Here is a 25,084-nt window from a genome sequence, read left to right as displayed (position 1 = left end):
ACATAATATCCACATAATTTTCCTCCCTCATGATCTATTTTGGTCATCCCTATGGCCAATGGTGTTCTTCAGTTATATTTTTGTTTATTTTTGTTTCATCAGACCAGAGGACATTTCTCCAAAAAGTATGATTTTTGTCCCCGGGTTATGTCGATATAGGACTCGTTTTACTGTGGATATAAATACTTTTGTACCCGTTTCCTCCAGCATCTTCATAAGGCCATTTGCTGTTGTTCTGGGACTGATTTGCACTTTTCCCACCAAAGTACGTTCATCTCTAGGAGACAGAACGCATCTCCTTCCTGAGCGGTATGACAGCTGAGTGGTCCCATGTTGTTTATACTTGCGTACTATTCAAATCAAATCCAAATCAAATCAAATGTATTTATATAGCCCTTCATACATCAGCTGATATCTCAAAGTGCTGTACAGAAACCCAGCCTAAAACCCCAAACAACAAGCAATACAGGTGTTGAAGCACGTTGGCTAGGAAAAACTCCCTAGAAAGGCCAAAACCTAGGAAGAAACCTAGAGAGGAACCAGGCTATGTGGGGTGGCCAGTCCTCTTCTGGCTGTGCCAGGTGGAGATTATAACAGAACATGGCCAAGATGTCCAAATGTTCATAAATGACCAGCATGGTCAAATAATAATAATCACAGGCAGAACAGTTGAAAGTGGAGCAGCAGCACGGCCAGGTGGACTGAGGACAGCAAGGAGTCATCATGCCTGGTAGTCCTGAGACATGGTCCTAGGGCTCAGGTCCTCCGAGAGAGAGAATGAAAGACAGAAAGAGAGAATTAGAGAGAGCATACTTAAATTCACACAGGACACCGGATAGGACAGGAGAAGTACTCCAGATATAACAAACTGACCCTAGCCCCCCGACACATAAACTACTGCAGCATAAATACTGGAGGCTTAGACAGGAGGGGTAAGGAGACACTGTGGCCCCATCCGATGACACCCCCAGACAGGGCCAAACAGGAAGGATATAACCCCACCCACTTTGCCAAAGCACAGCCCCCACACCACTAGAGGGATATCTTCAATCACCAACTTACCATCCTGAGACAAAGCTGAGTATAGCCCACAAAGATCTCCACCCAAGGGGGGGCGCCAACCCAGACAGGAAGATCACATCAGTGACTCAACCCACTCAAGTGACGCACCCCTCCTAGGGACGGTATGAAAGAGCCCTAGTAAGCCAGTGACTCAGCCCCTGTAATAGGGTTAGAGGCAGAGAATCCCAGTGGAAAGAGGGGAACCGGCCAGGCAGAGACAGCAAGGGCGGTTCGTTGCTCCAGAGCCTTTCTGTTCACCTTCCCACTCCTGGCCAGTCTACACTCAATCATATGACCCACTGAAGAGATGAGTCTTCAGTAAAGACTTAAAGGTTGAGACCGAGTTTGCGTCTCTCACATGGGTAGGCAGACCATTCCATAAAAATGGAGCTCTATTGGAGAAAGCCTTGCCTCCAGCTGTTTGCTTAGAAATTCTAGGGACAATTAGGAGGCCTGCGTCTTGTGACCGTAGCGTACATGTAGGTATGTACGGCAGGACCAAATCAGAGAGATAGGTAGGAGCAAGCCCATGTCATGCTTTGTAGGTTAGCAGTAAAACCTTGAAATCAGCCCTTGCCTTGACAGGAAGCCAGTTTAAGGAGGCTAGCACTGGAGTAATGTGATACATTTTTTGGGTTCTAGTCAGGATTCTAGCAGACGTATTTAGCACTAACTGAAGTTAATTTAGTGCTTTATCCGGGTAGCCGGAAAGTAGAGGATTGCAGTAGTCTAACCTAAAAGTGACAAAAGCATGGATTACTTTTTTCTGCATCATTTCGGGACAGAAAGTTTCTGATCTTTGCAATGTTACGTAGATGGAAAAAAGCTGTCCTTGAAACAGTCTTGATATGTTCTTGAAAAGAGAGATCAGAGTCCAGAGTAACGCCGAGGTCCTTCACAGTTTTATTTGAGATCACTGTACAACCATTAAGATGAATTGTCAGATTCAACAGAAGATCTCTTTGTTTCTTGGGACCTAGAACAAGAATCTCTGTTTTGTCCGAGTTTAAAAGTAGAACGTTTGCAGCCATCCACTTCCTTATGTCTGAAACACATGCTTCTAGCGAGGGCAATTCTGTGGCTTCACCATGTTTCATTGAAATGTACAGCTGTGTGTCATCCACATAGCAGTGAAAGTTAAGATTATGTTTTCGAATGACATCCCCAAGAGGTAAAATATATAGTGAAAACAATAGGGTTCCTGAAACGGAACCTTGAGGAACACTGAAATTTACAGTTGATTTGTCAGAGGACAAACCATTCACAAAGACAAACTGATATCTTTCCGACAGATGAGATCTAAACCAGGCCAGAACTTGTCCGTGTAGACCAATTTGGGTTTCCAATCTCTCCAAAAGAATGTGGTGATCGATGGTATCAAAAGCAGCACTAAGGTTTAGGAGCACGAGGACAGATGCAGAGCCTCGGTCTGATGCCATTAAAAGGTCTTTTACCACCTTCACAAGTGCAGTCTCAGTGTTATGATGGGGTCTAAAACCAGACTGAAGCCTTTTGTATACATTGTTTGTCTTCAGGAAGGCAGTGAGTTGCTGCGCAATAACCTTTTCTAAAAATGTTGAGAGGAATGGAAGATTCGATATAGGCCGATAGTTTTTTATTTTTTCTGGGTCAAGGTTTGGCTTTTTCAAGAGAGGTTTTATTACTGCCACTTTTAGTGAGTTTGGTACACATTCGGTGGATAGAGAGCCGTTTATTATGTTCAACATAGGAGGGCCAAGCACAGGAAGCAGCTCTTTCAGTAGTTTAGTTGGAATAGGGTCCAGTATGCAGCTTGAAGGTTTAGAGACCATGATTATTTTCATCATTGTGTCAAGAGATATAGTTAAAACACTTGAGTGTCTCTCTGGATCCTAGGTCCTGGCAGAGTTGTGCAGACTCAGGACAACTGAGCGTTGAAGGAATACGCAGATTTAAAGAGGAGTCCATAATTTGCTTTCTAATAATCATGATCTTTTCCTCAAAGAAGTTCATTAATTTATTACTGCTGAAGTGAAAGTCATCCTCTCTTGGGGAATGCTGCTTTTTAGTTAGCTTTGCGACAGTATCAAAAAGGAATTTCGGATTGTTCTTATTTTTCTCAATTATGTTGGTAAAATAGGATGATCGAGCAGCAGTAAGGGCTCTTCGATACTGCACGTTATTGTCTTTCCAAGCTAGTCGGAAGACTTCCAGTTTGGTGTGGCGCCATTTCCGTTCCAATTTTCTGGAAGCTTGCTTCAGAGCTCGGGTATTTTCTGTATACCAGGGAGCTAGTTTCTTATGAGAAATGTTTTTAGTTTTTAGGGGTGCAACTGCATCTAGGGTATTGCGCAAGGTTAAATTGAGTTCCTCAGTTAGGTGGTTAACTGATTTTTGTCCTCTGGCGTCCTTGGATAGACAGAGGGAGTCTGGAAGGACATCAAGGAATCTTTGTGTTGTCTGCGAATTTATAGCACGACTTTCGATGTTCGTTGGTTGGGGTCTGAGCAGATTATTTGTTGCAATTGCAAACGTAATAAAATGGTGGTCCGATAGTCCAGGATTATGAGGAAAAACATTAAGATCCACAACATTTATTCCATGGGACAAAACTAGGTCCAGAGTATGACTGTGACAGTGAGTGGGTCCAGAGACATGTTGGACAAAACCCACTGAGTCGATGATGGCTCCGAAAGCCTTTTGGAGTGGGTCTGTGGACTTTTCCATGTGAATATTAAAGTCACCAAAAATTAGAATATTATCTGCTATGACTACAAGGTCCAATAGGAATTCAGGGAACTCAATGAGGAACGCTGTATTTGGCCCAGGAGGCCTGTAAACAGTAGCTATAAAAAGTGATTGAGTAGGCTGCATAGATTTCAAGACTAGAAGCTCAAAAGAAGAAAACGTCTTTTTTTTTGTAAATTGAAATTTGCTATCGTAAATGTTAGCAACACCTCCGCCTTTGCGGGATGCACGGGGGATATGGTCACTAGCGTAGCGAGGAGGTGAGGCCTCATTTAACATAGTAAATTAATCAGGCTTAAGCCATGTTTCAGTCAGGCCAATCACATCAAGATTATGATCAGTGATTAGTTCATTGACTATAATTGCCTTTGAAGTAAGGGATCTAACATTAAGTAGCCCTATTTTGAGATGTGAGGTATCATGATCTCTTTCAATAATGACAGGAATGGAGGAGGTCTTTATCCTAGTGAGATTGCTAAAGCGAACACCGCCATGTTTAGTTTTGCCCAACCTAGGTCGAGGCACAGACATAGTCTCAATGGGGATAGCTGAGCTGACTATACTGACTGGCTGGTGGCAGACTCCACTATGCTGGCAGGCTGGCTAACTGCCTGCTGCCTGGCCTGCACCCTATTTCATTGTGGAGCTAGAGGAGTTAGATTCCTGTCTATGTTGGTAGATAAGATGAGAGCACCCCTACAGCTAGGATGGAGTCCATCACTCCTCAGCAGGTCAGGCTTGGTCCTGTTTGTGGGTGAGTCCCAAAAAGAGGGCCAATTATCTACAAATTCTATCTTTTGGGAGGGGCAGAAAACAGTTTTCAATCAGCGATTGAGTTGTGAGACTCTGCTGTAGAGCTCATCACTCCCCCTAACTGGGAGGGGGCCAGAGACAATTGTTTGTACTATTGTTTGTACAGATGAACGTGGTACCTTCAGGCGTTTGTAAATTGCTCCCAAAGATGAACCAGACTTGTGGAGTTCTACAATTGTTTTGTTGAGGTCTTGGCTGATTTCTTTTGATTTTCCCAAGATGTCAAGCAAAGAGGCACTGAGATTGAAGGTAGACCTTGAAATACATCCACAGGTACACCTCCAATTGACTCAAATTAGGTCAAGTAGCCTATCAGAAGCTTCTAAAGCCATGGCATCATTTTCTGGATTTTTCCAAGCTTTTTAAAGGCAGTCAATTTAATAATAATCTGTCTGTAAAGAACTGTTGGAAAAATTACTTGTGTCATCCACAAAGTAGTTGTCCTAACCAATTTGCCAAAACTATAGTTTGTTATCAAGAAATTTGTGGAGTGGTTGAAAAATGTGTTTTAATGACTTTAATAACCTAAGTGTATGTAAACTTCTGACTTCAACTGTAACTGTTCTGAAAGTGGTATTGTCAACTTGTTTTGTATTTGAATGCCACTACTTATGGCTGCAGGGGCACTATTGAGTAGCTTGGATGAAAGGTGCCCAGAGGTGCCCAGAGTAAATGGCCTGCTCCTCAGTCTCATTTGCTAATATATTCATATTATTATTAGTATTGGATAGAAAAAACTCTGAAGTTTCTGGACTGGCAGGCAAAAACCCGAGAAGGAATCCAAACAGGAAGTTGGTATATTTTCCATCCATTCCATTTTGAAATCCCTGTTAGATATGAACTTTCACTTTCTAGGGCTTCCACTAGATGTCATCCGTCTATAGAAATTTGAATGAGGCTTCTACTGTGATGTGGGGCTGAATAACAACAGAATGCATCAGTCTACTGGCAGAGAGCCAGTTCCAGGTCACACGCAAAGCACATGATATCTTCCTGTGTTCCATTCCTCCTCTAGACACAAAGGAAATCTCTGTTTGGAACTATATTGAAGCCATATGTTAAAAACAGCCTAATGATTGATTCTGTAGTTAGTTTGAAATGTTTTTGTCCGAAGAAACGGCGACCAGCTCCAGCATTTGGATAGGTGTACCAAACACGCTAATAAAAGTAGTTAATTGGACATAAATAACGGACATTATCAAACAAATCAAGCATTTATTGTGGACCTGGGATTCCTGGGAGACTTTCTGATGAAGATCATCAAAGGTAAGGGAATATTTAGCATGTAATTTATGGTTTATGTTGACTACAACATGGCGGCTAATTTGACTATTGTTCTCAGCGCCGTCTCAGATTATTGCATGGTTTTCTTTTTCCGTAAAGTTTTTTTGAAATCTGACACAGCGGTTGCATTAAGGAGAAGTATATCTATAATTCCATGTGTATAACTCATACATGTGTATAACTCATCTACATTTATGATGAGTATTTCTGTTGAATCTATGTGGCTAATCAAAATCCCTGGATGTTTTTGGAACTAGTGAATGTAAACCGCCAATGTATACTGAGATTTTTTTTATATAAATATGAACTTTATCAAACAAAAGATACGTGTATTGTGTAACATGAAGTCCTATGAGTGTCATCCGATGAAGATCATCAAAGGTTAGTGATTAATTTTATCTCTATTTGTGCTTTTTTTCTTCTCTCTCTTTGGCTGGAAAAATGGCTGAGTTGTTGGTGACCTAACATAATCGTTTGTGGTGCTTTCACCGTACATCCTATTTGAAATCGGACACTGTGGTGGGATTAACAACAAGACTACCTTTAAAACAATATAAGATACATGTATGTTTGAGGAATTTTAATTATGAGATTTCTGATGTTTTTAATTTGGCGCCCTGCACTTTCACTGGCTGTTGTCATATCGATCCCGTTAACGGGATTGCAGCCATAAGAAGTTTTAAACATGTACATGACACTGCAACAACATTTCCCCGTGGGGAAGTTGTGTCTTTGGCATCATTAAAAGTGAAGACTGTTATTTTATCAAATCAATTCTCTGTAATTATTATTAAGTGATTAAACTAATCGTGTACATTTAATTATCTAGGAAGTCGGGGCACCATAGAAAATCTTCAGATTACAAAATTATAGTTTTCCGAATATAACTCTTCAGATATTTTAATATCTGATTAATTAGTCTTCTGTCAATGAATTATTCTGTACCTCACGTCAGTCTCATCTGAACGGCGTAAATTGTTGGTTATCTGCACGAACCCAGCCTTTACTATGAGTTCATCCATACACCAATTGGCTTAATCATGAATATACTAACTAACTAAATAATCACAGAAATGCATAAACAAACAAACAGTAGATATGTTCCAAACAAATGATAGGGGAGATTCCCTAGTGGGCTAAACCGATTTGATGGCTTGGTGGACAAAGGGAAGTGGGTGTGGACTGAGAAAGAGTGGGAAAGACAAAAGGAATCTATATTCATTGAAATGCTCATCTATTGAACATGAACGCTCACTCATTCGGGAATAATTGCAATCAATATATATTTATGCCCAGTGTGTCGTTGTGATCTTTTCTGTTGGAATCCGGTCCGTCTGATGGAGTCGCTCTCTCTCTCTTTCTGTGGTTAGAATGGATACTCCAGAGTACCATTCAGAAATGTTCTCATAGAATAGATGTTTCGGCGGTTGTCTGTATTTGCATCTCAGGTTTACATAATTTCTAGCTGCAGACTAGTAATTAGTATCTTAGATTTTCTCTTATTCTGTATGGATCTATAGTCTCAGAGTTTAATCATTTCCAGCCTTGTAGCCAATTCTCCATGAGGCATGGTTAGGAACTAAATAACTATTTGCAATCACAGCTCATGCTGAGGGTTGGCTCAGTCTTGGTTCTCAAACCTGTGCCACCTCAGCTCACACCGAGGTATGCGTGGTCTGTAGAGGATTTCCTCAGGAGGGGGTTTTATTCATAACAATAGAAAGGACGCCTGATCATGTCTGTGCTCACGGGGGCGTGCCAATGACTTAGATAAAGGGAATAAAATTCTCTCACATTAAAGGTTTAACATCACATTACATCACTTCACAAACAGTTTAATCTTTACTCATTCATTTTATACGTGAATTAGATGCAAACCCCATAATTGAGAAATGTACACATTCAGAGATATAGTTATGTGTGTTTTCTGTCCTCTCTGAGGTCACCAAATGAAACACACTCGTCATACCCGTCCCTTAAGTGTCCACGAACCATTCCCACAAGTGGGCATTTTGTTTCATATTCCCATTTTGGAGATTTAGGACTTCGCCAAGTGAAATCCTTTGTTCTCTCTGTGTCTCTCTTTCTGCATGACCAGGGGGAGAGAGTCTCCGCCAGGAATTTATGACCTGAGATAACAGAACCTGGATGTAGGAGAAAGTGAGAGAGGGGGAAGCCACGATCTACAACCAGAAAGGGCCACATCATGAGAGGGACGAAAAAGTCAGTCAACTTATAGTGTATTCTGCAGCTGCCATGATTCTGTTTCAATTATCATATCTCCATAAATACAGTGACTGCAGACAGAGCACGCAGAGGGAGGGGTCCACGTGAAAGATATGAGTGCAGCCCCAAGATAGGTACATATGGGAACGTATGGTCCTGTGTCATTCATCTCATTGGCCCAACAAATGCATCTTTCAAACTCAGAAGCAGGAGTCAAGTCAGGTCAATGCCAGTTCAGTCTTTTTAGCTATTTGCATGTGAAAATATCTTGTAATCCTATTTTACTATTGCTTGGTAGTGTTTTGTTTTGTTGGTGGGCCTACTTATTGATGGTTAACAAATATCACAGAGTGTAGCTTAAAACTTCTTTGGGACTGGGGGGCAGTATTGAGTAGCTTGGGTAATAAGGTTCCCAGAGTAAACTGCCCAAAAGCTAGAATATGCATATTACCAGTATATTTGGATAGAAAACACTCTGAAGTTTCTAAAACTGTTTGAGTGATGTCTGTGAGTATAATAAAACTCATATGGCATGCAAAAACCTGAGAAAAAAATCCAACCAGGAAGTGGGAAATCTGAGGTTTGTAGTTTAAGTCATTGCCTATTGAATATAGTGTCTATGGGGTCACTTCCTAAGACTTCCACTAGATGTCAACAGCCTTTAAAACCTTGTGTCAGGCTTTTACTGTGAAGGGGGAGCGAATGAGAGCTGTTTGAGTCAGGTGTCTGGCAGAATGCCATCAGCTAAATCATGCACATGCCAGTGAGAGGTAGCTGCGTTCCTTTTCATTTCTAAAGACAAGAGATAGAGATTTTGTTTAACAAGTAATATTTACATTTATATTTAATATAAAAGGTAGGGGTAAAGGTTATTGACACCTCTGTTTTCAATTCCTTTCTGTACCTTACCTTACAAAGATAACGGCACTGATCCTTTTTCTAAAATGTTTTGTGAGACGAAGAACACATTGAGATTATTCATTCCTACGTACAGAATCCTTCCAGATTCTTGATATCTTTTGTCTGTGCTTATGGACTGTCCTCTTCAATTCAAACCACACAATTTCAATGGGATCCAAGTCGGGAGACTTAGATGGCCATTTCAAACTGTCAAAAAATCTCAGTGAACAAATCCATTGAAGAGGCCCAGACTAATACATTGCGGAGGCTGTGGGAATGGCACAGTCCAAGAAGAAGTGGAGTGGCTAAAATGCACATCTCTCTCCAGAATGTGCTCTCTCCCGTCAATTTGTGCACATTCATTGTTTCATAACTTTATTGTGTGAATTGTTTGCGCTTGATCGTTAGTGTCTATCAATTCCACATTACATACAGTACCAGTCAAAAGTTTGGACACATCTACTCATTCCAGGGTTTTTCTTTATTTTTACATTTTTTTTACATTATAGAATATTAGTGAAGACATCAAAACTATGAAAAAACACATGGATTCATATAGTTAGCTAAAAAGTTTGAAACAAATCAAAATATATTGTGTCTGCAGCATTGTGACGTATTTGTAGGCAAATCATTGGAAGATTGACCATAAGAGACTACATTTACCAGGTGTCCGCCTGGTGTCCTCCGTCGAAATTGGTGCGTAACCTCGAGCTGCATGTATTTTTCCATGTGATTCAGAGGAGAAACCAAACTTCCACGAATGATATATCATCGAATAGATATGTGAAAACCACCTTGAGGATTGATTCTAAACAACGTTTGCCATGTTTCTGTCGATATTATGGAGTTAATTTGGAAAAAAGTTAGGCGTTTTGATGACTGAATTTTCTGGGTTTTTTCTTAGCCAAACGTGATGAACAAAACGGAGCGATTTCTCCTACACAAATAATCTTTTTGGAAAAACTGAACATTTGCTATCTAACTGAGAGTCTCCTCATTGAAAACATCCGAAGTTCTTCAAAGGTAAATGATTTTATTTGAATGCTTTTCTTGTTTTTGTGAAAATGTTGCCTGCTGAATGCTACGCTTAATGCTATGCTAGCTATCAATACTCTTACACAAATGCTTGTTTTGCTATGGTGGAAAAGCATATTTTGAAAATCTGAGATGACAGTGTTGTTAACAAAAGGCTAAGCTTGAGAGCCAATATATTTATTTCATTTCATTTGCGATTTTCATGAATAGTTAACGTTGCGTTATGGTAATGAGCTTGAGGCTATAATTACGATCCCAGATACGGGATTGCTCGTTTCAAGACATAAAGGTCAGTCAATCCGGAAAATGTCAAGAACTTTGTAAGTTTCTTCAGGTGCAGCTGCAAAAACCATCAAGCACTATGATGAAACTGGCTCTCATGAGAACCGCCAAATGAAAGGAAGACCCAGAGTTACCTACAGAGGATTAGTTCATTAGAGTTAAATGCACCACAGATTGCAGCCCAAATAAATGCTTCACAGAGTTCAAGTAACAGACACATCTCAACATCAACTACTAAAGGAAACCAATGAGAAGAAGAGACTTGCATTGGGCCAAGAAACATGAGCAATGGACATTAAAAAGGTGGAAATCTGTCCTTTGGTCTGATGAGTCCAATTTTGAGATTGTTGGTTCCAACTGCCATGTCTTTGTGAGACAAAGAGTCTGTGATTGATTATCTCTGCATGTGTGTTTCCCACCTTGAAGCATGAAGGAGGAGGTGTGATGGTGTGAGGGTGATTTGCTGGTGACACTGTTTGTGATATATTTACAATTCAAAGCACACTTAACCAGCATGGCTACCACAGCATTCTGCTGTAACGCCATCCCATCTGGTTTGCGCTTGGAAGGACCATCATTTGTTTTTAACAGGACAATGACCCAACACACCTCCAGGCTGTGTAGAGGCTATTTGACCAAGAAGCAGAGTGAAGGAGTACTGCATTAGATGACCTGGCCTCCACAATCACCCGACCCAAATGAGATGGTTTGGGATGAGTTGGACAGCAGAATGAAGGAAAAAGCAGCTAACAAGTGCTCACCGTATGTGCGAACTCCTTCAAGACTGTTGGAAAAGCATTCCTCATGAAGCTGGTTGAGAGAATGCCAAGAGTGTGCAAAACTGTCATCAAGGCAATAGGTTAATATTTTGAAGAATCTAAAATCTAAAATATACACTACCAGTCAAACGTTTTAGAACACTCATTCAAGGGTTTTTGTTTATTTTTACTATTTTCTACAATATAGAATTATTGTGAAACAGATCAGGGTGTGACAAAATTAACTTTTTAAGAAGGCCTACCTGTTAAGTGAAATGCATTCCTGGTGACAACCTCATGAAGCTGGTTGAGAGAACGCCAAGAGTGTGCAAAGCTGTCATCAAGGCAAAAGGTAGCTATTTGAAGAATCTCAAATTAAAAATATGATTTGATTTGTTTCACACTTTTTTGGTTACTATATGATTCCATATGTGTTATTTCATAGTTTTGATGTCTTCACTATTATTCTGCAATGAAGAAAATAGTCAAAATAAAATAAGTACTCATTCAAGAGTTTTTGTGTCCAAACTTTTGACTGGTACTGTGTACTAGCAGTAGTACATTTACCGTTAATTCCTGTCATTTCTACAAAATGAATAATCTACAACGCTTGTTTGGAACTTCTTGTGACTCCCCATCCCGGATCCGGGAGCGTAATCATCGCCTGACACTAATTAGCATAACGCAACGGACATAAATATCCCTAGAAGATATTCCTATTCATGAAAATCACAAATGAAATATATTGAGACACAGTTTAGCCTTTTGTTACTCACCCTGTCATCTCAGATTTTCAAAATATGCTTTACAGCCAAAGGTAGACAAGCATTTGTGTAAGTTTATTGATAGCCTAGCATAGCATTATGCCTTGCTAGCAGCAGGCAAACTTGTCACAAGTCAGAAAAGCAATCAAATTAAATTGTTTACCTTTGATGAACTTCGGATGTTTTCACGAGACTCCCAGGTAGATAGCCAAAGTTAATTTTTTCCCAAAATATTATTTTTGTTGGCGAAATAGCTCCGTTTGTTCTTCACGATTGGCTGAGAAATCGCCCAGAAATTGCAGTCACGAAAACGGCGAAAAATATTCAAAATTAGCTCCATAATATCGACAGAAACATGGCAAAGGTTGTTTGTAATCAATCCTCAAGGTGTTTTTCTAATATCTATTCGATAATATATCCGTCGGGACAATTTGTTTTTCCAGTAGGACCGATTGGAGTAATGGCTACTTCTGTATTTTACGCAAGAATCTCTCTGGGAGCCAACATGTGACCACTTACGCAATGTAGCCGCCTACGGCTATTCTTCTACATAAATGCGTAAAACTACGTCACAAATGCTGTAGGCACCTTGGGGAATACGTAGAAAGCGTACGCGGTTGATAGGGCATTCACAGGTCAATAGGGACTCATTGGAACGCAGCGCTTTCAAAATATGGGGCACTTCCGGATTGGATTTTTCACAGGCTTTCGCCTGCAACATCAGTTCTGTTATACTCACAGACAATATCTTTACAGTTTTGGAAATGTTAGAGTGTTTTCTATCCAAAGCTGTCAATTATATGCATATTCTAGCATCTTGTCCTGACAAAATATCCCGTTTAAAATGGGAACGTTTTTTTCCCAAAAATGAAAATACTGCCCCTAGAGTCGCAACACAGGAGACAGGTACTTTCTGTAAATGCATTCAATATATTATTGTTGTTCTCATTGTCGGAGTGGACAAGTTGTTTACAGACCGCACAGCCTATGTTACGCTTATGAGAAACACGTTTTGGTTTATTTTATTTTATTTTCAGTTTTGTCAATTTATTCATTCTCTTTTGTTTGCAGCGCTCCTGTCAATGTTGATTACGCTCGCCTGATTTCACATAGAAGTAGTCCTATAGGCCCATTCGGGGATCTGATAGTATTTCTGATTCTCTTAATGCACCACCACTAAGGAGCTGTGAAGCTTCTCAAATAGCAAGCAAACAATTTCTGTTTTTACATCTATTGAGAATGACAATTGTTCCTCAATGTCTCTGAAAGATCTTTCCAGCTCTCTCCCTTTCGATAACCACTCAGCGTGACAGGAGAAAATGTCATCCTCTGATCCAGTGAAAACTTCATAAAATAGGCCTACCTGATTACTTCTTATCCCTTGCACAAATAGCCTACAGCTATGTCTGTCCCGAGCTCACTGGCAAGGGAAACTCTGAGGGCCCAGATTATTTTCTACAATGTTGCAAGTTTGCTAGAGCAAGCTTCAGGCCAGACCGAAATTAATTCAAGATCATTGCAGACAGGCCATGCATAGCCAATGTGATTTATAAGGCATTTATTTTTATCGGGATATTTTCTACCTGCAGGCTGAAATGTTTTTATTTGAAGGCTTTTATGTAGGCTACTTTTACAAAGTTGGTAATAACAACAGAAGTTACTTTTTAGGTTTGTACATTACATGACCAAAGTATGTGGACACGTGCTCGTCGAACATCTCATTCAGAATTCATGGGCATTAATATGCTAGCATAATTGCAAAAGGGTTTTCTAATGATCAATTAGCCTTTTAAAATTATAAACTTGGATTAGCTAACACAACGTTGCTGATAATGGGCCTCTGTACTCCTATGTAGATGTTCCATTTAAAAAATCATCTATTTCCAGCTACAATAGACATTTACAAGATCAACAATGTCTACACTGTATTGCTGATCAATTCGATCTTATTTTAAATGGACAAAAAATAACATTTTTTCAAAAACAAGGACATTTCTATGTGGCCCCAAACTTTTGAACAGTAGTGTACTTTGCAAGTCTTTTGAATGAGTGTAGTTATCAACTGTATGTAGTGGATCCACTCTGTCTTTCCTGCTATTTATCTGTCCCCACCCATTTCCATTGTGTTTTCCATGGTGCCCCAGATTACTACTTAATTAATTGTTGCATAATAATTTTACATGGTATGTAATTATTTTATAAAATAACAGTCAATCACATTAATGATAGTCAAGACACAACAATGTCTACCTACGTTAGCGCTACGGGCGGTAATCATTTAGGCAGGTTACCTTCGCTTCCTTGGGCACAGGGACTACGGTGGTCTGCTTGAAACAGGTATTACAGAAATAGGTATTACAGACTCGGTCATGGAGAGGTTGAAAATGTCAGTGAAGCCACATGCCAATTGGTACGCACATGCTTTGAGTACACATCCTGGTACTCAAAATATACAACAACAAACTATATTCAGGAAGTACACATAAATTTCAATTCTAATTCCCGTAAAATGTCAAAGTGGATTTTGGTTTACTTTCTGAATTGACTGGAATGTAAATGGAACTGACCTCAACATTGGTTAGCACGCTAGGACACAACCACACCTGGGATTTGAACTCATAACCTCTAGGATGCCATTAAGAGGAATTTCCTGCATTGCCAGCAGGTATGTGGCCATGACAGAGATCAACCACCGATGTATTGGCAAGAATACATTTCTGCATTTTGCAAGTTGCCCGGAATCAAGTCAATAATTGTGTGATTGTCACGTGAAGTTTGAGGTTATCAGATGTTGAGATTTTGCATCCCAATGTTGTCACATGTATTTCACATGAGATCATGTTCTCACATGTGCTAACACATGTCACATGTTAAAATGTATGTTAACATGTTAACTGCACATTAAATCACATAAATCGCTCGATTAATATGTTTTATGAGGGAAATCTCAATGATGCATACATGTCTTCACATTTTATTTTGGCCTAAAGTATAGTGCACTGAATGGGGGAATCAAGTGTCATTGGAAATTCCATCACTATACTTTCAGAAAGTGTGGTACAAAATGATTGAATTCCTTGGTCATTATGAAAAGCAGCTGTGTGTGTTGGATTAGCAACTGTCTCTAATGTTGTTATAGACAGCGTTAGTACACAAAGCCCTACAGGAGACACAACGTCGGATTGAGCACTCGATGATGTTGTATTTTGTTGTTGTTCTCTTCTCTCTTTCGATCTCTAAAAGAAACCACTGTGCGTATGTGGTCCAGAAGAACATCACGTGTACGATTGAGGATGGCATGGCCACCTATGTGAAAGCAGAGTACACCACCAAGTGCATCTGGGGGCAGAAGTGTCCTGTCGTCATGTAAGTCTACACTCTTCGAAAAAATATTCAATTCCAATTTAATTCAATTCCAAAGATGTTTTGTTTTTAGAATTCAATTCCCATTCAAAAAGTCAAAACAGTTGAATTCCAATTCAATTCCAAGTTCAATTCTAAATTAGAATGTAATGATATGTAAATTCTTCACTTCATGAGTGAATTCAATAATTTCATTGGAATTTCAAATTCAATTGGAATTGACCCCAACCCTGATAGTTACTCAATTCAGACCCACCAGCCTCTGATACTACTTATCGTAACATGAGAGAGGATACATACAGGGACATAATAGATACTGACAGTAGCTAGCTTTCCATCCAGTTTGCAACATATTTTCATGCGAATACTAAAATCTGAAACCCACCAGTGGTGTTTCCAACAAACTGGCTCATTGCAGATGAAAATATGCCAGTGATTACGTAGCGCATAGGAAACACACGTTTTCATGTCCTCAATTAAGAATCTAATGTTCAAATGGTTTCCATTGCATTTTCACCTCTACTGAGTTTTGCCATAAAAACCGTTTTAAATTGCAAATGTGTCTACTCTGGTCTTGGTACTTTCGCTCTAGCCAACATCTCGCGGATACAGTGGTCTGCAGGTAGGCTAGTTTAGATGATTTTCTTGTAAAAAAAATTATTGTATTTTCTTGTAAAAATCCTTTTAAAGACACAAAAAGATCCCACAATGTCGAAAGATCTGTTGTACTGAAACTGCCTGTTTCCATCACAGCTGTCATGATTTGTTTTTATATGGTATGACTTGACTCGCATAAAGCTGTGGATGGGAACGTGGTTTATGAGACTCACCGCACTGCTGTACACTTTCCGTATAGTTTTGACAGGCACAGCAAAGTAGGTGGTGTACCATGCATTGGGACTCATGTATATGTGCTGCCCTCTGGTGGTGTCAGTTTGTATTACTAGTTAACTCCACACTGTCCTTCCAGCTGCACTTCCAGCTGTGTTTGTGGTCAGTGGCTCTGTGACTCTGCTCAGGCCTCAAAGGTTGGAAAGTGTTAATGGTCTGCTAGTTTTCATAAACATTGGATTCTTATCAAATTTGACAATTTATTTCCATCTCAGTGGATTATAAACAAACTCACATTATGGTTATTACAGAGGCCACCTTTTCAGTATAAGTTTACAGTGAAATTCTGCTGTGTCCGTTTGTGTGCATGCATGAGTGTGTATGTGTTTGTGTGTCTATAGCTCATCTCTGTAATGAGTGTGTGAGCTGGGATGTCAGATTCTCTCTGATGTGACTGAAGCCTCTCAAAGGTCCTCTGTAGTGACATCGCAGAGAGAAAGGATTTCTACTTTTAAAAAATGTAGGGAATGAGATAGAAGAGAGAGAGGAAAGAGAGAGTAGAGATCACTATTCCTCAGTAGAAGAGTAGACACCTTATGACATAACAGTCTCAGTGAGGTCAATGACCCTTGTAACAATCCTTCATCTGAGAATGCATCATCATCATCATCATCACACTAAAGTGTCTCTTTCTCTCCAAATCTACTGTTCATACCCTCCCCAGTATCATTATACAAACCTTGATCCTTTTATCTACCCTCTTCTCTCCTCCCCTCTCACTTTCTAAGATAGTCACTGACCTCTTGTTATCTTCTCTCTCCTCTCCAGGTACCGGACCTTCTACAAGCCTAAGTATAAGGTGGGCTATAAGAGAATTACTGCGCTGGAGTGGAGGTGTTGTCCTGGCTACTCTGGGGAGAACTGCTACGATGGACCTACCTCTCTGCCCCCCTTCAAAGGGGGTGCCCCACACCGACCAGGGATCAAGGGGTACCCCCATGGGCACCCCCAACCTCCCCTGATCCAAAAACCTGTCCCTGGTGGGGCTAATCTGGAGCCAGGGAGCCCCTTCCCAAATCAGCCTGATAGCAGACCCATCCCCACTGGACAACTGCCCACCGGGAACGGCAAACCCAACTATGGTGAGTCCAGACAGTGGGTGAAATATTTGCCCATTTATATTTTCAAAATGTGATTCACTTCTCCCTCCCTTGCCCTATGTAATAACGTTTTCTCTTTCTGTCTGGGTCATAAAGTTGGTGGAGACCGTCTCGATCGTATGGAGGAGGACCTGCTTCGTCTGACCCAGGATCTGGACATTCTGAACGGGGTGATGGCCAGCCTAGAAGACCGCCTGCACCTCTCTCTCCGGGAGGATACAAAAAATATGCTGGGCTCCCTGCTCTCCACCGTCCCCCATCTTTCAGACACCTCTGTTGGCTTTGGGGTGATCCCAGACGGGACCCCAGATGGCCTGGAAGGGGGAGAGGGACTCCCTGGGTTTGGAGACCTGGCTGGGAGGGTGACAGAGGTAAAGGATGAGCTCAAAGCCAAAGGACATGTGCTTGAGGAGATACAGGTGGGTGCTATGGTTTTGTTAATGTTATTAGACTGGTTTATGCTAGCTTATGGAAATGTAGCAGATGTCTAAATTAATAATATCACCTTTGCTGATTGGTCACATTCTGAATCTCACACTGAGATTCTGAGACTGGGCTATTTCCACACAATGTCATTCCCTTACAGTGTCAAAGAATTTGAGGTGTTCCTAAAGCCAAACCATTGTCTTTCCTCAGGGCATGGTTCTGGGCCATGAAGGGCAGCTGAAAAAGCTGTTGGAAGCTGCGACTGGCAGGCCCATCACTGGGTCAGTCTCTCCCTCCACCCTGGAGGAGCTTCTGGATGCTAAACTAGCAGGTGTCCGTGCTGACATCCTGGACGGCTTTGAGAGGCGTCTGTCTGGCCTGGAGAACCACTGTGAGGAGAGGATAGGAGAGGTCCAGAGACAGTGCCATAATGAACACATGAACGGCCAGGAGAACATACAGCAGTCTCTGGACGGCAGAGAAACTGGACTGAGAGAGGAGCTGGGTAACCTGCAGGCCCAGATACAGGGACTGACCCTCACTGAGAGCTGCTGTGGACAGGTACCAATGAACTTTGGTGTTTCTCAATGCTACTGGACATGGCATGTTTTTATTGAGGCAACAGAAATTCATCAATACTTCAAACAGTAGCTACCACATCAAAGGTTATGGCCATACACACCTTGAAAAATGCACTAGGAAAATTGGGTTACAGTTATTCAATGTAAATATGAAATATTATCTGCTAAATGGCTAAAACTTGTATATTACTAAAATATTTGCAAAATGTCTTATTGCTACACTATATGCCTGACATGTGACTGTCCCAGCAGGTGAACAGCCTGTCGCAGAGGATGTTGATGCTGGAGGAGTCAGTGAAGGGCTTAAAAGAGTCCCAGCTGGAGATTCAGGCTTCTCTCACTGACCAGACCATCCACATTGAGACCCTGATAGAGGCCCGTCTGGAAGACATAGATGCCAGGCTCAATGTCACTGAGTTTGGGGACGTAGGGGTTGGCAAGGTGCCTGGGGGTCTGGATGGCTTCAAGACCCTGCTGAAGGACAAGCTGAAGTCCCTGGAGGAGAGGGTGTTTGTGGCTTTGGAGGAGTTGAGTAACACCACCGCCCCAGCTCAACTGGAGGGTCAGGTGATGCCCGCCCTGGAGACAGAGATTGAGTCGGTCAGGAGGAGGGTGGAAGGAGACCTGGACTGCATCCAGAGGAAACTCACAGACCTGGAGCTCCTCTGCACCTCCTCCTGCTCCCACGCCACTCCCCCTGGAGGAGGCGCACGGACAGGCCTAGTGGAGGAGTGTGAGGCGGTGGAGAAGAAGGTGTCAGGCCGTCTGGACTCCCATGCTGACCAGCTGGACCGTCTCAATACCACCCTGCAGACCCTACTGAACCGCATTGCCCATGAGGACGAGGAAGGCTCTGTCCAGGGAGAGATCACCCTCCTCAAGATCAAAGTCAACTCAGTCAACCGCACCCTGAAGGGCCTGAGGGACTCTGTTAGCCTGTTCAGTAAGGAAGTGGGCCATGCTAACGCCACGTGGACACACAGGGAGAATCAGCTAGCCACCCAGGTCCAGGGTATCACCCAGCTGGTGGGGCGCCAGGCGTACCTCCTGGGGGCCGGGGAGCACCGACTAGCCCAGCTGAAGGGGGAGCTGGTGAGCATGAGGAGGAGACTGGCTGGGGAGCTGCAGGGCTGCCGGAGTACGGCCCTGGGGGTGCAGAGGGAGGTGGAGGAGGTGGATAGTCGAGTGGCCCAGGTGGAGGGACAGTGTGGTAGCCTGGGGGAGCTGGCAGACAACCTGGAGAGGATCAGGACAGAGCTGGAGAGACACTCAGACTTGCACCTGTCACAGGTCAAAGAAACGATGGCCAGTCACTCTACACAGCTGTCCAAACTGAAGGGAGAAATGAAAGACTGTGTTCGAAAGGGCTCAGTCAATCAGAGGGGAGACCAGTAACACTTGTGCTACGGAGAAAGACGTATGTCCTCTCATCTTCTGCTCTCCTTCATCTGCTCAAATGGGAAACTTGAGAACAGATTTATTCCTGCATTTTCAGATCAGTGAAGGAGAGGAGATGAGTAGAATAGGCCATTTGAAGCTATTGAAATGCACCCTTGGTTGTATAGTTGAGAAATATTTTTCCTCAAGTTTTTCTTCAAAAGGGGCATTTCGTTTTTTCTTATAGTTTTGTTTTCACATTTTATATTGATATTAACTGACTTTTTAACTTATTTGAAGAAAATATGACTGCATTGTTATACTGTATTAGACATATTTGTGAAAAATGAACAACAAAAACAAAGCAAATGATATCCCACTGGGCACAGACGTCAATTCAATGTCTATTCCACATTTGTTCAACGTAATTTGATTGAAATGAAGTGGAAACAACGTTGATTCAACCAGTGTGTGCCCAGTGGGTTGGGACTATGGGTTTCTACCCTGCAAGCACACTATACTCTCTGTGTGGACTGTCCTTTAAAAATACTGTATGTCAATATGAAAGGTGCTATACATTTGGTTAACATTCATTTTTTAGTATTTCTCCTTAAAGGTCCCGAACATCATCAAAATGACTGTTGCTTCTACATTGATAAAGTTGGATCATAAAGTCACTGGTCCCCTCCCCCATGTCAAACGCTTGGATTCATTAACGAATTGATAGAATCCTAAAATACAATAAAATGCACTACCCATTTAACAAACATTTCCCTTTTCAAAAACATGACAGGCTACCTAGAGAGGCTCCTGGGTCTCCTCTTCAATGAGATCACCTTTGATCCAGCTCCATAGGTGAGGAAGCTGTGCGAGCTGTCCATCGCAGGACACCTGTCTGCCCAGTGTGAGCTGTTGTCTCCTGCTTCAATCTTTAGGGTGACTGAAGACAAGTGGGTGACTGAAGCCTGCTTGATTGAAGTGGGGTATATGGGTTCCTCGCCCCTCCCCATCAATCTCTGTAGTTGTATTTCCTGAATCATAAGTAATTAACTTTCACGTGATATGATATCACATTTTGTTATAGAAACTTTTTTTAAACCATTCGGACAGGAGATGAGTGTTACAAATTACACAAATCAATGGGTCCTGTAGGGTGTCCGGGTGCCTATATCAGGCACATGGCTCTAATTATGTATCTTCTGTCAAATTATGTCTCACCATTACTTCTCACCTTTATTTCTCATGAGTGTTCTTGTTGATCTTTTTGCTATGCTGGCCTGTCATAGAATATAAAATAAATGTCTGATCTTTGCATACAATCCTGACCATATTGTCATTTCTAATGCTAATGCAGAGAAACAAATAAATTGTCCAGTCCACTTATTGTATGCTGTTTCCATGTACAGTCCCATATGTCTATGGGTTGAGGCATACTATTTAGGCTTGGAATGACTTGTCCCATTGTTTACCTTGTTACCTTGCAGTGATTACACGGCCATTTAAAAGAGCGGTCATGAGTATATAGAATCTCTCTGCCCACTCAGACTGTTCTTAGGGTAAAAATATTCTGGGTGATGTTTTGGTCATTCAAAAGGCTATTTTTACTTTTAAAGTGTTGTGGTTTATTTTCTGTTCATTCTGATGTCAAAGACATAATATTAGTATGCTGAAGTGTTTTGGTAGTAGCCTGGTCCAGATCTGTTTGTGCTCTTACCAGGGAGTTGACATAATAGCAAAAACAGACTGGCACTTGTAAAAGAAAGAAAGAAAAATCTAATTTCTCATGTTTTGATGCAGTTCGAAGATTAACCAGCAGGAGGCATCAAATCCTATGATAAGAGATTTTATGGTTCGTTCTTTAGTATTTCAAATCAAATCAAATCACATTTATTTATATAGCCCTTCGTACATCAGCTGATATCTCAAAGTGCTGTACAGAAACCCAGCCTAAAACCCCAAACAGCAAGCAATGCAGGTGTAGAAGCACGGTGGCTAGGAAAAACTCCCTAGAAAGGCCAAAACCTAGGAAGAAACCTAGAGAGGAACCAGGCTATGTGGGGTGGCCAGTCCTCTTCTGGCTGTGCCGGGTGGAGATTATAACAGAACATGGCCAAGATGTTCAAATGTTCATAAATGACCAGCATGGTCGTATAATAATAAGGCAGAACAGTTGAAACTGGAGCAGCAGCAGTGGTAGTGGTATTTCAGTGGTATTTCCAAAACAAAGGGACAATCAGGGACTAATCTCCCCCATGTCACAGAAGAAGACAATTTTTCCATGTCAGGTGGACTAGAGAGTAAACGGAGGGATAGGATTTGATTCAGTGTACGAGAGCTGCACTGTCAGCAGGTTTACTGCATCAGCACGTATCACAGACCACTGGTTAGAAGTCACCAAAGATGAACTGTCAATCCTTGTTTTAAAGAATGGTTAGAAATTGCCAAGATATTACAATGAGAACCAAAGATGAACTGTGAGTCCTTATTTTGGTGGAGTGAGAGAATTTAAATGTCTTTAGGTAAACTTTATTTAAGGATGCAGTCAGAGAAAGGATGGGCAGGCTACAGCTCTGACCACTATCTTCCTCTTCTCCTTCCTCCTCCCCCCTCTTTCTAGCCCTTTTCTGAACCAATCCCCCCAAAACTACACTATTAGAAATAAAATGTCCTAGTGTATGATCTAGGACCTAAAAGAGTTATTCAGCTGTTCCCATAGAAGAACCGTTTGAAGAACCCTTTTGAGTTCCATGTAGAACCCTTTCCACAGAGTTCTACAAGGATCCAAAAGGATTATGCTATGGGAACAGCCTAGCAAACCTTTTTTTCTAAGTGTGTACAATAATTTCATGCAATATCTTCTAAAAAAAAGCATTTGTAATACCAAACTATTCAATAATTCTGATTCTAAAGCTGATGGACAAATCCTCATGTTGCTCCTTATTTAAAATGAGTGTGGAACTAATCATGTGAAAGTGTTACAGTATGTAGCTGGATGAGGTTTAGTAGTTCCATGACACCAGATAACCCTCAGATTACTGCTTATTTAAAATGAGTGTGGAACTAATCATGTGAAAGTGTTACAGTACGTAGCTGGATGAGGTTTAGTAGTTCCATGACACCAGATAACCCTCAGATTACTCCTTATTTAAAATGAGTGTGGAACTAATCATGTGAAAGTGTTACAGTATGTAGCTGGATGAGGTTTAGTAGTTCCATGACACCAGATAACCCTCAGATTACTGCTTATTTAAAATGAGTGTGGAACTAATCATGTGAAAGTGTTACAGTATGTAGCTGGATGAGGTTTAGTAGTTCCATGACACCAGATAACCCTCAGATTACTGCTTATTTAAAATGAGTGTGGAACTAATCATGTGAAAGTGTTACAGTACGTAGCTGGATGAGGTTTAGTAGTTCCATGACACCAGATAACCCTCAGCGAAACCATTCTAAACTCTTGTTCGTTAAGGTAGCATCTTTAGTGATTTAAGACCTTTTTGTTTATCTTTTCTAAAATACAAGACACAATAATATTGGACAATACAATTGGCCATTTATATGATATGCAATTTTTGTATTTAATTTAAATATATTAGCTGATGACCCATTTAAACTTGTTTGAAAACACTGAAATAAATTAAAGAGGTTTTTAAGGCTTGCCAGTGAGTCAGTGCTTACCTCTGCAACAGGTCACCTACCAGATTATCCAATATATTTCCTGTGTAATAACAGAGGTTAGCTATACCAAGGCTGAAGCAGCACTGGGCCCTTCATTTGGACTGGCCCAGAATGGATCAGAATGGGTCAGATCGTGGCTCTGCTAGGACAGAGAGGAACCTGACAAGACAGGGGCCTTGGAGCACAGCGACTTGCCTGGCTAAGCTTTGGGTTTACAACATACTAACACAAGATCAGTGAGAACAACAACCTAAACCCAGGTGTCCCCAGTCCTCCAGGGCTGCAGCACTGTAAAGACCCACCAATGTCACTGACAGGCCAGAGAATACTGCATGTTCAGTTTGTTTCCCAGGTCTAAATCACTCTCTGGTTCAAGGCAAAGGAATAGAACCAGTGGCTATAGGCCTCAAGAGCTGGGGTGGGGTTTACCCAGATCTGACACCAGGGGGCTTCAAACCCAGGTCAGTACCACCACACGTTGTATTCTACCTCTTCCACCAGGCTTGTAAACCTTTCGACTTGTATTGGAACATTCTGGCCTACAAACTCAGCCTAAGACATTCTGAGCAGGTCTCAGTGCTTGCAAACAAACCATCTTTTCATGCAAAAACAACAGTCTCTTGTGGATGGCCCCTGCCATTGACAGGTTGGCTGATGTTAAAAAGAGGGAGGTTGGATGAACCAATAAGAGGGTACCTCCTGTAGCTATCTAAGTACAGATTGGTTTCCATGTAGCACGTAATTAGTGACTCTCCCAATCTGAGGTCTAGCAGATCAGCATCACTGAATACAGATCAGGACATTGAAGGTGCTTAGTGGGAGGAAGTGACGTCAAGCACTTTCAGATTAGGCATCTCCTTCCACAATGTCTGTTCAGCAGACTAATAAACATCCCAAATCAACCCATAGACCCTAATCTCTATGTATTTTCATATATCTGACAGGATTGGAAAGGTTTAAGTAATATGGCAGACAATCCAACTAGCAAATTAAAAGGCATGGTGTAGCTGTTACCATTTTGGTTATATTTAAACAATTCTTTCAGATGTAAGTGTATAGAGTTTAGGGAATAGCAGTTGATTTCGGACATCCTTCCACACAGTCTGGACTCTTACACTAAGTTTCAGTGCTTCTAACACAGCCTGTCTCACAGCAAGTCTCCTCATCATCACAATATCAACCACAACAAAATCCATCACAGGAAGTAATCCATAAAATAGTTTAAAAAATAAGGTCCCGCCTCTGTCATATTATCATGGTACCTGAAATGAACAGTTATTTCAACTGTTGTCTTTTTCCCATCTGAAGAAAGTCAATGTTTCGACATGGAGATGTGTGTGAAATGAAGTAGCTGTATATGGAGGCTAAGGGAACTGTAACGCTCCGGGTGTCGTGGGGGTGGAGTCAGACTCAGGAAACAGAGAGTGCAATACTGTGCTCTTTAATGCACAAACACAACACAGGGTGCTCAAAACCAAAATGCCCCAAACACGGGGGGACGAAAATAGTACAGCAGAATACACGACCAGGAACAAACACGTTCCTCTACTACATAACCAAAGGTCACAATAATTAATCCCGCACAAAGAAACAGGCGGGCCGGCTGTCTAATAAAGCCCAACTAATGATTAACTAACAGGTGCTAACAATAAACATACAAGGAGGGGGAGGAAAGACAATCAGTGGCAGCTAATAGGCCGGCGACAACGAGCGCCACCCGACCGGGAAGGGGAGCCACCCTCGGTCGGACTCGTGACAGGAACAAAGAGACATGGTGATGTGTGTGAAATGAAGTAGCTGTATATGGAGGCTAAGGG

At 41.5% G+C, this 25,084-nt stretch overlaps 1 protein-coding gene across 5 annotated transcripts in view; it reads left to right on the top strand.

Moving 5' to 3' along the window:
• Positions 1 to 20,908, top strand: part of LOC112226530 (EMILIN-3) — a 70,333-nt gene extending 49,425 nt beyond the window's left edge. For 3 of the 5 annotated variants that reach the window (XM_024390903.2, XM_024390899.2, XM_024390900.2), the window contains 5 exons: positions 15,095 to 15,217; positions 16,874 to 17,187; positions 17,302 to 17,624; positions 17,842 to 18,192; positions 18,462 to 20,908. In XM_024390903.2, the coding sequence (XP_024246671.1) occupies positions 15,095 to 15,217; positions 16,874 to 17,187; positions 17,302 to 17,624; positions 17,842 to 18,192; positions 18,462 to 19,607 (2,257 nt within the window). In that variant the 3' untranslated portion in view covers positions 19,608 to 20,908. Of the gene's footprint in view, positions 1 to 7,878; positions 8,110 to 15,094; positions 15,218 to 16,873; positions 17,188 to 17,301; positions 17,625 to 17,841; positions 18,193 to 18,461 lie in introns of those variants that run through there. The other 2 variants (XM_024390902.2, XM_024390901.2) reach the window with 2 other exon arrangements.
• The last annotated feature ends 4,176 nt before the right edge of the window (positions 20,909 to 25,084 follow it).

Source organism: Oncorhynchus tshawytscha, linkage group LG28, assembly GCF_018296145.1.
Source record: "Oncorhynchus tshawytscha isolate Ot180627B linkage group LG28, Otsh_v2.0, whole genome shotgun sequence".
Lineage (NCBI taxonomy): Eukaryota > Metazoa > Chordata > Actinopteri > Salmoniformes > Salmonidae > Oncorhynchus > Oncorhynchus tshawytscha.
The sequence above is the reverse complement of the archived record's forward strand: the minus strand, read 5'-3'. Positions and strand labels throughout refer to the sequence as shown.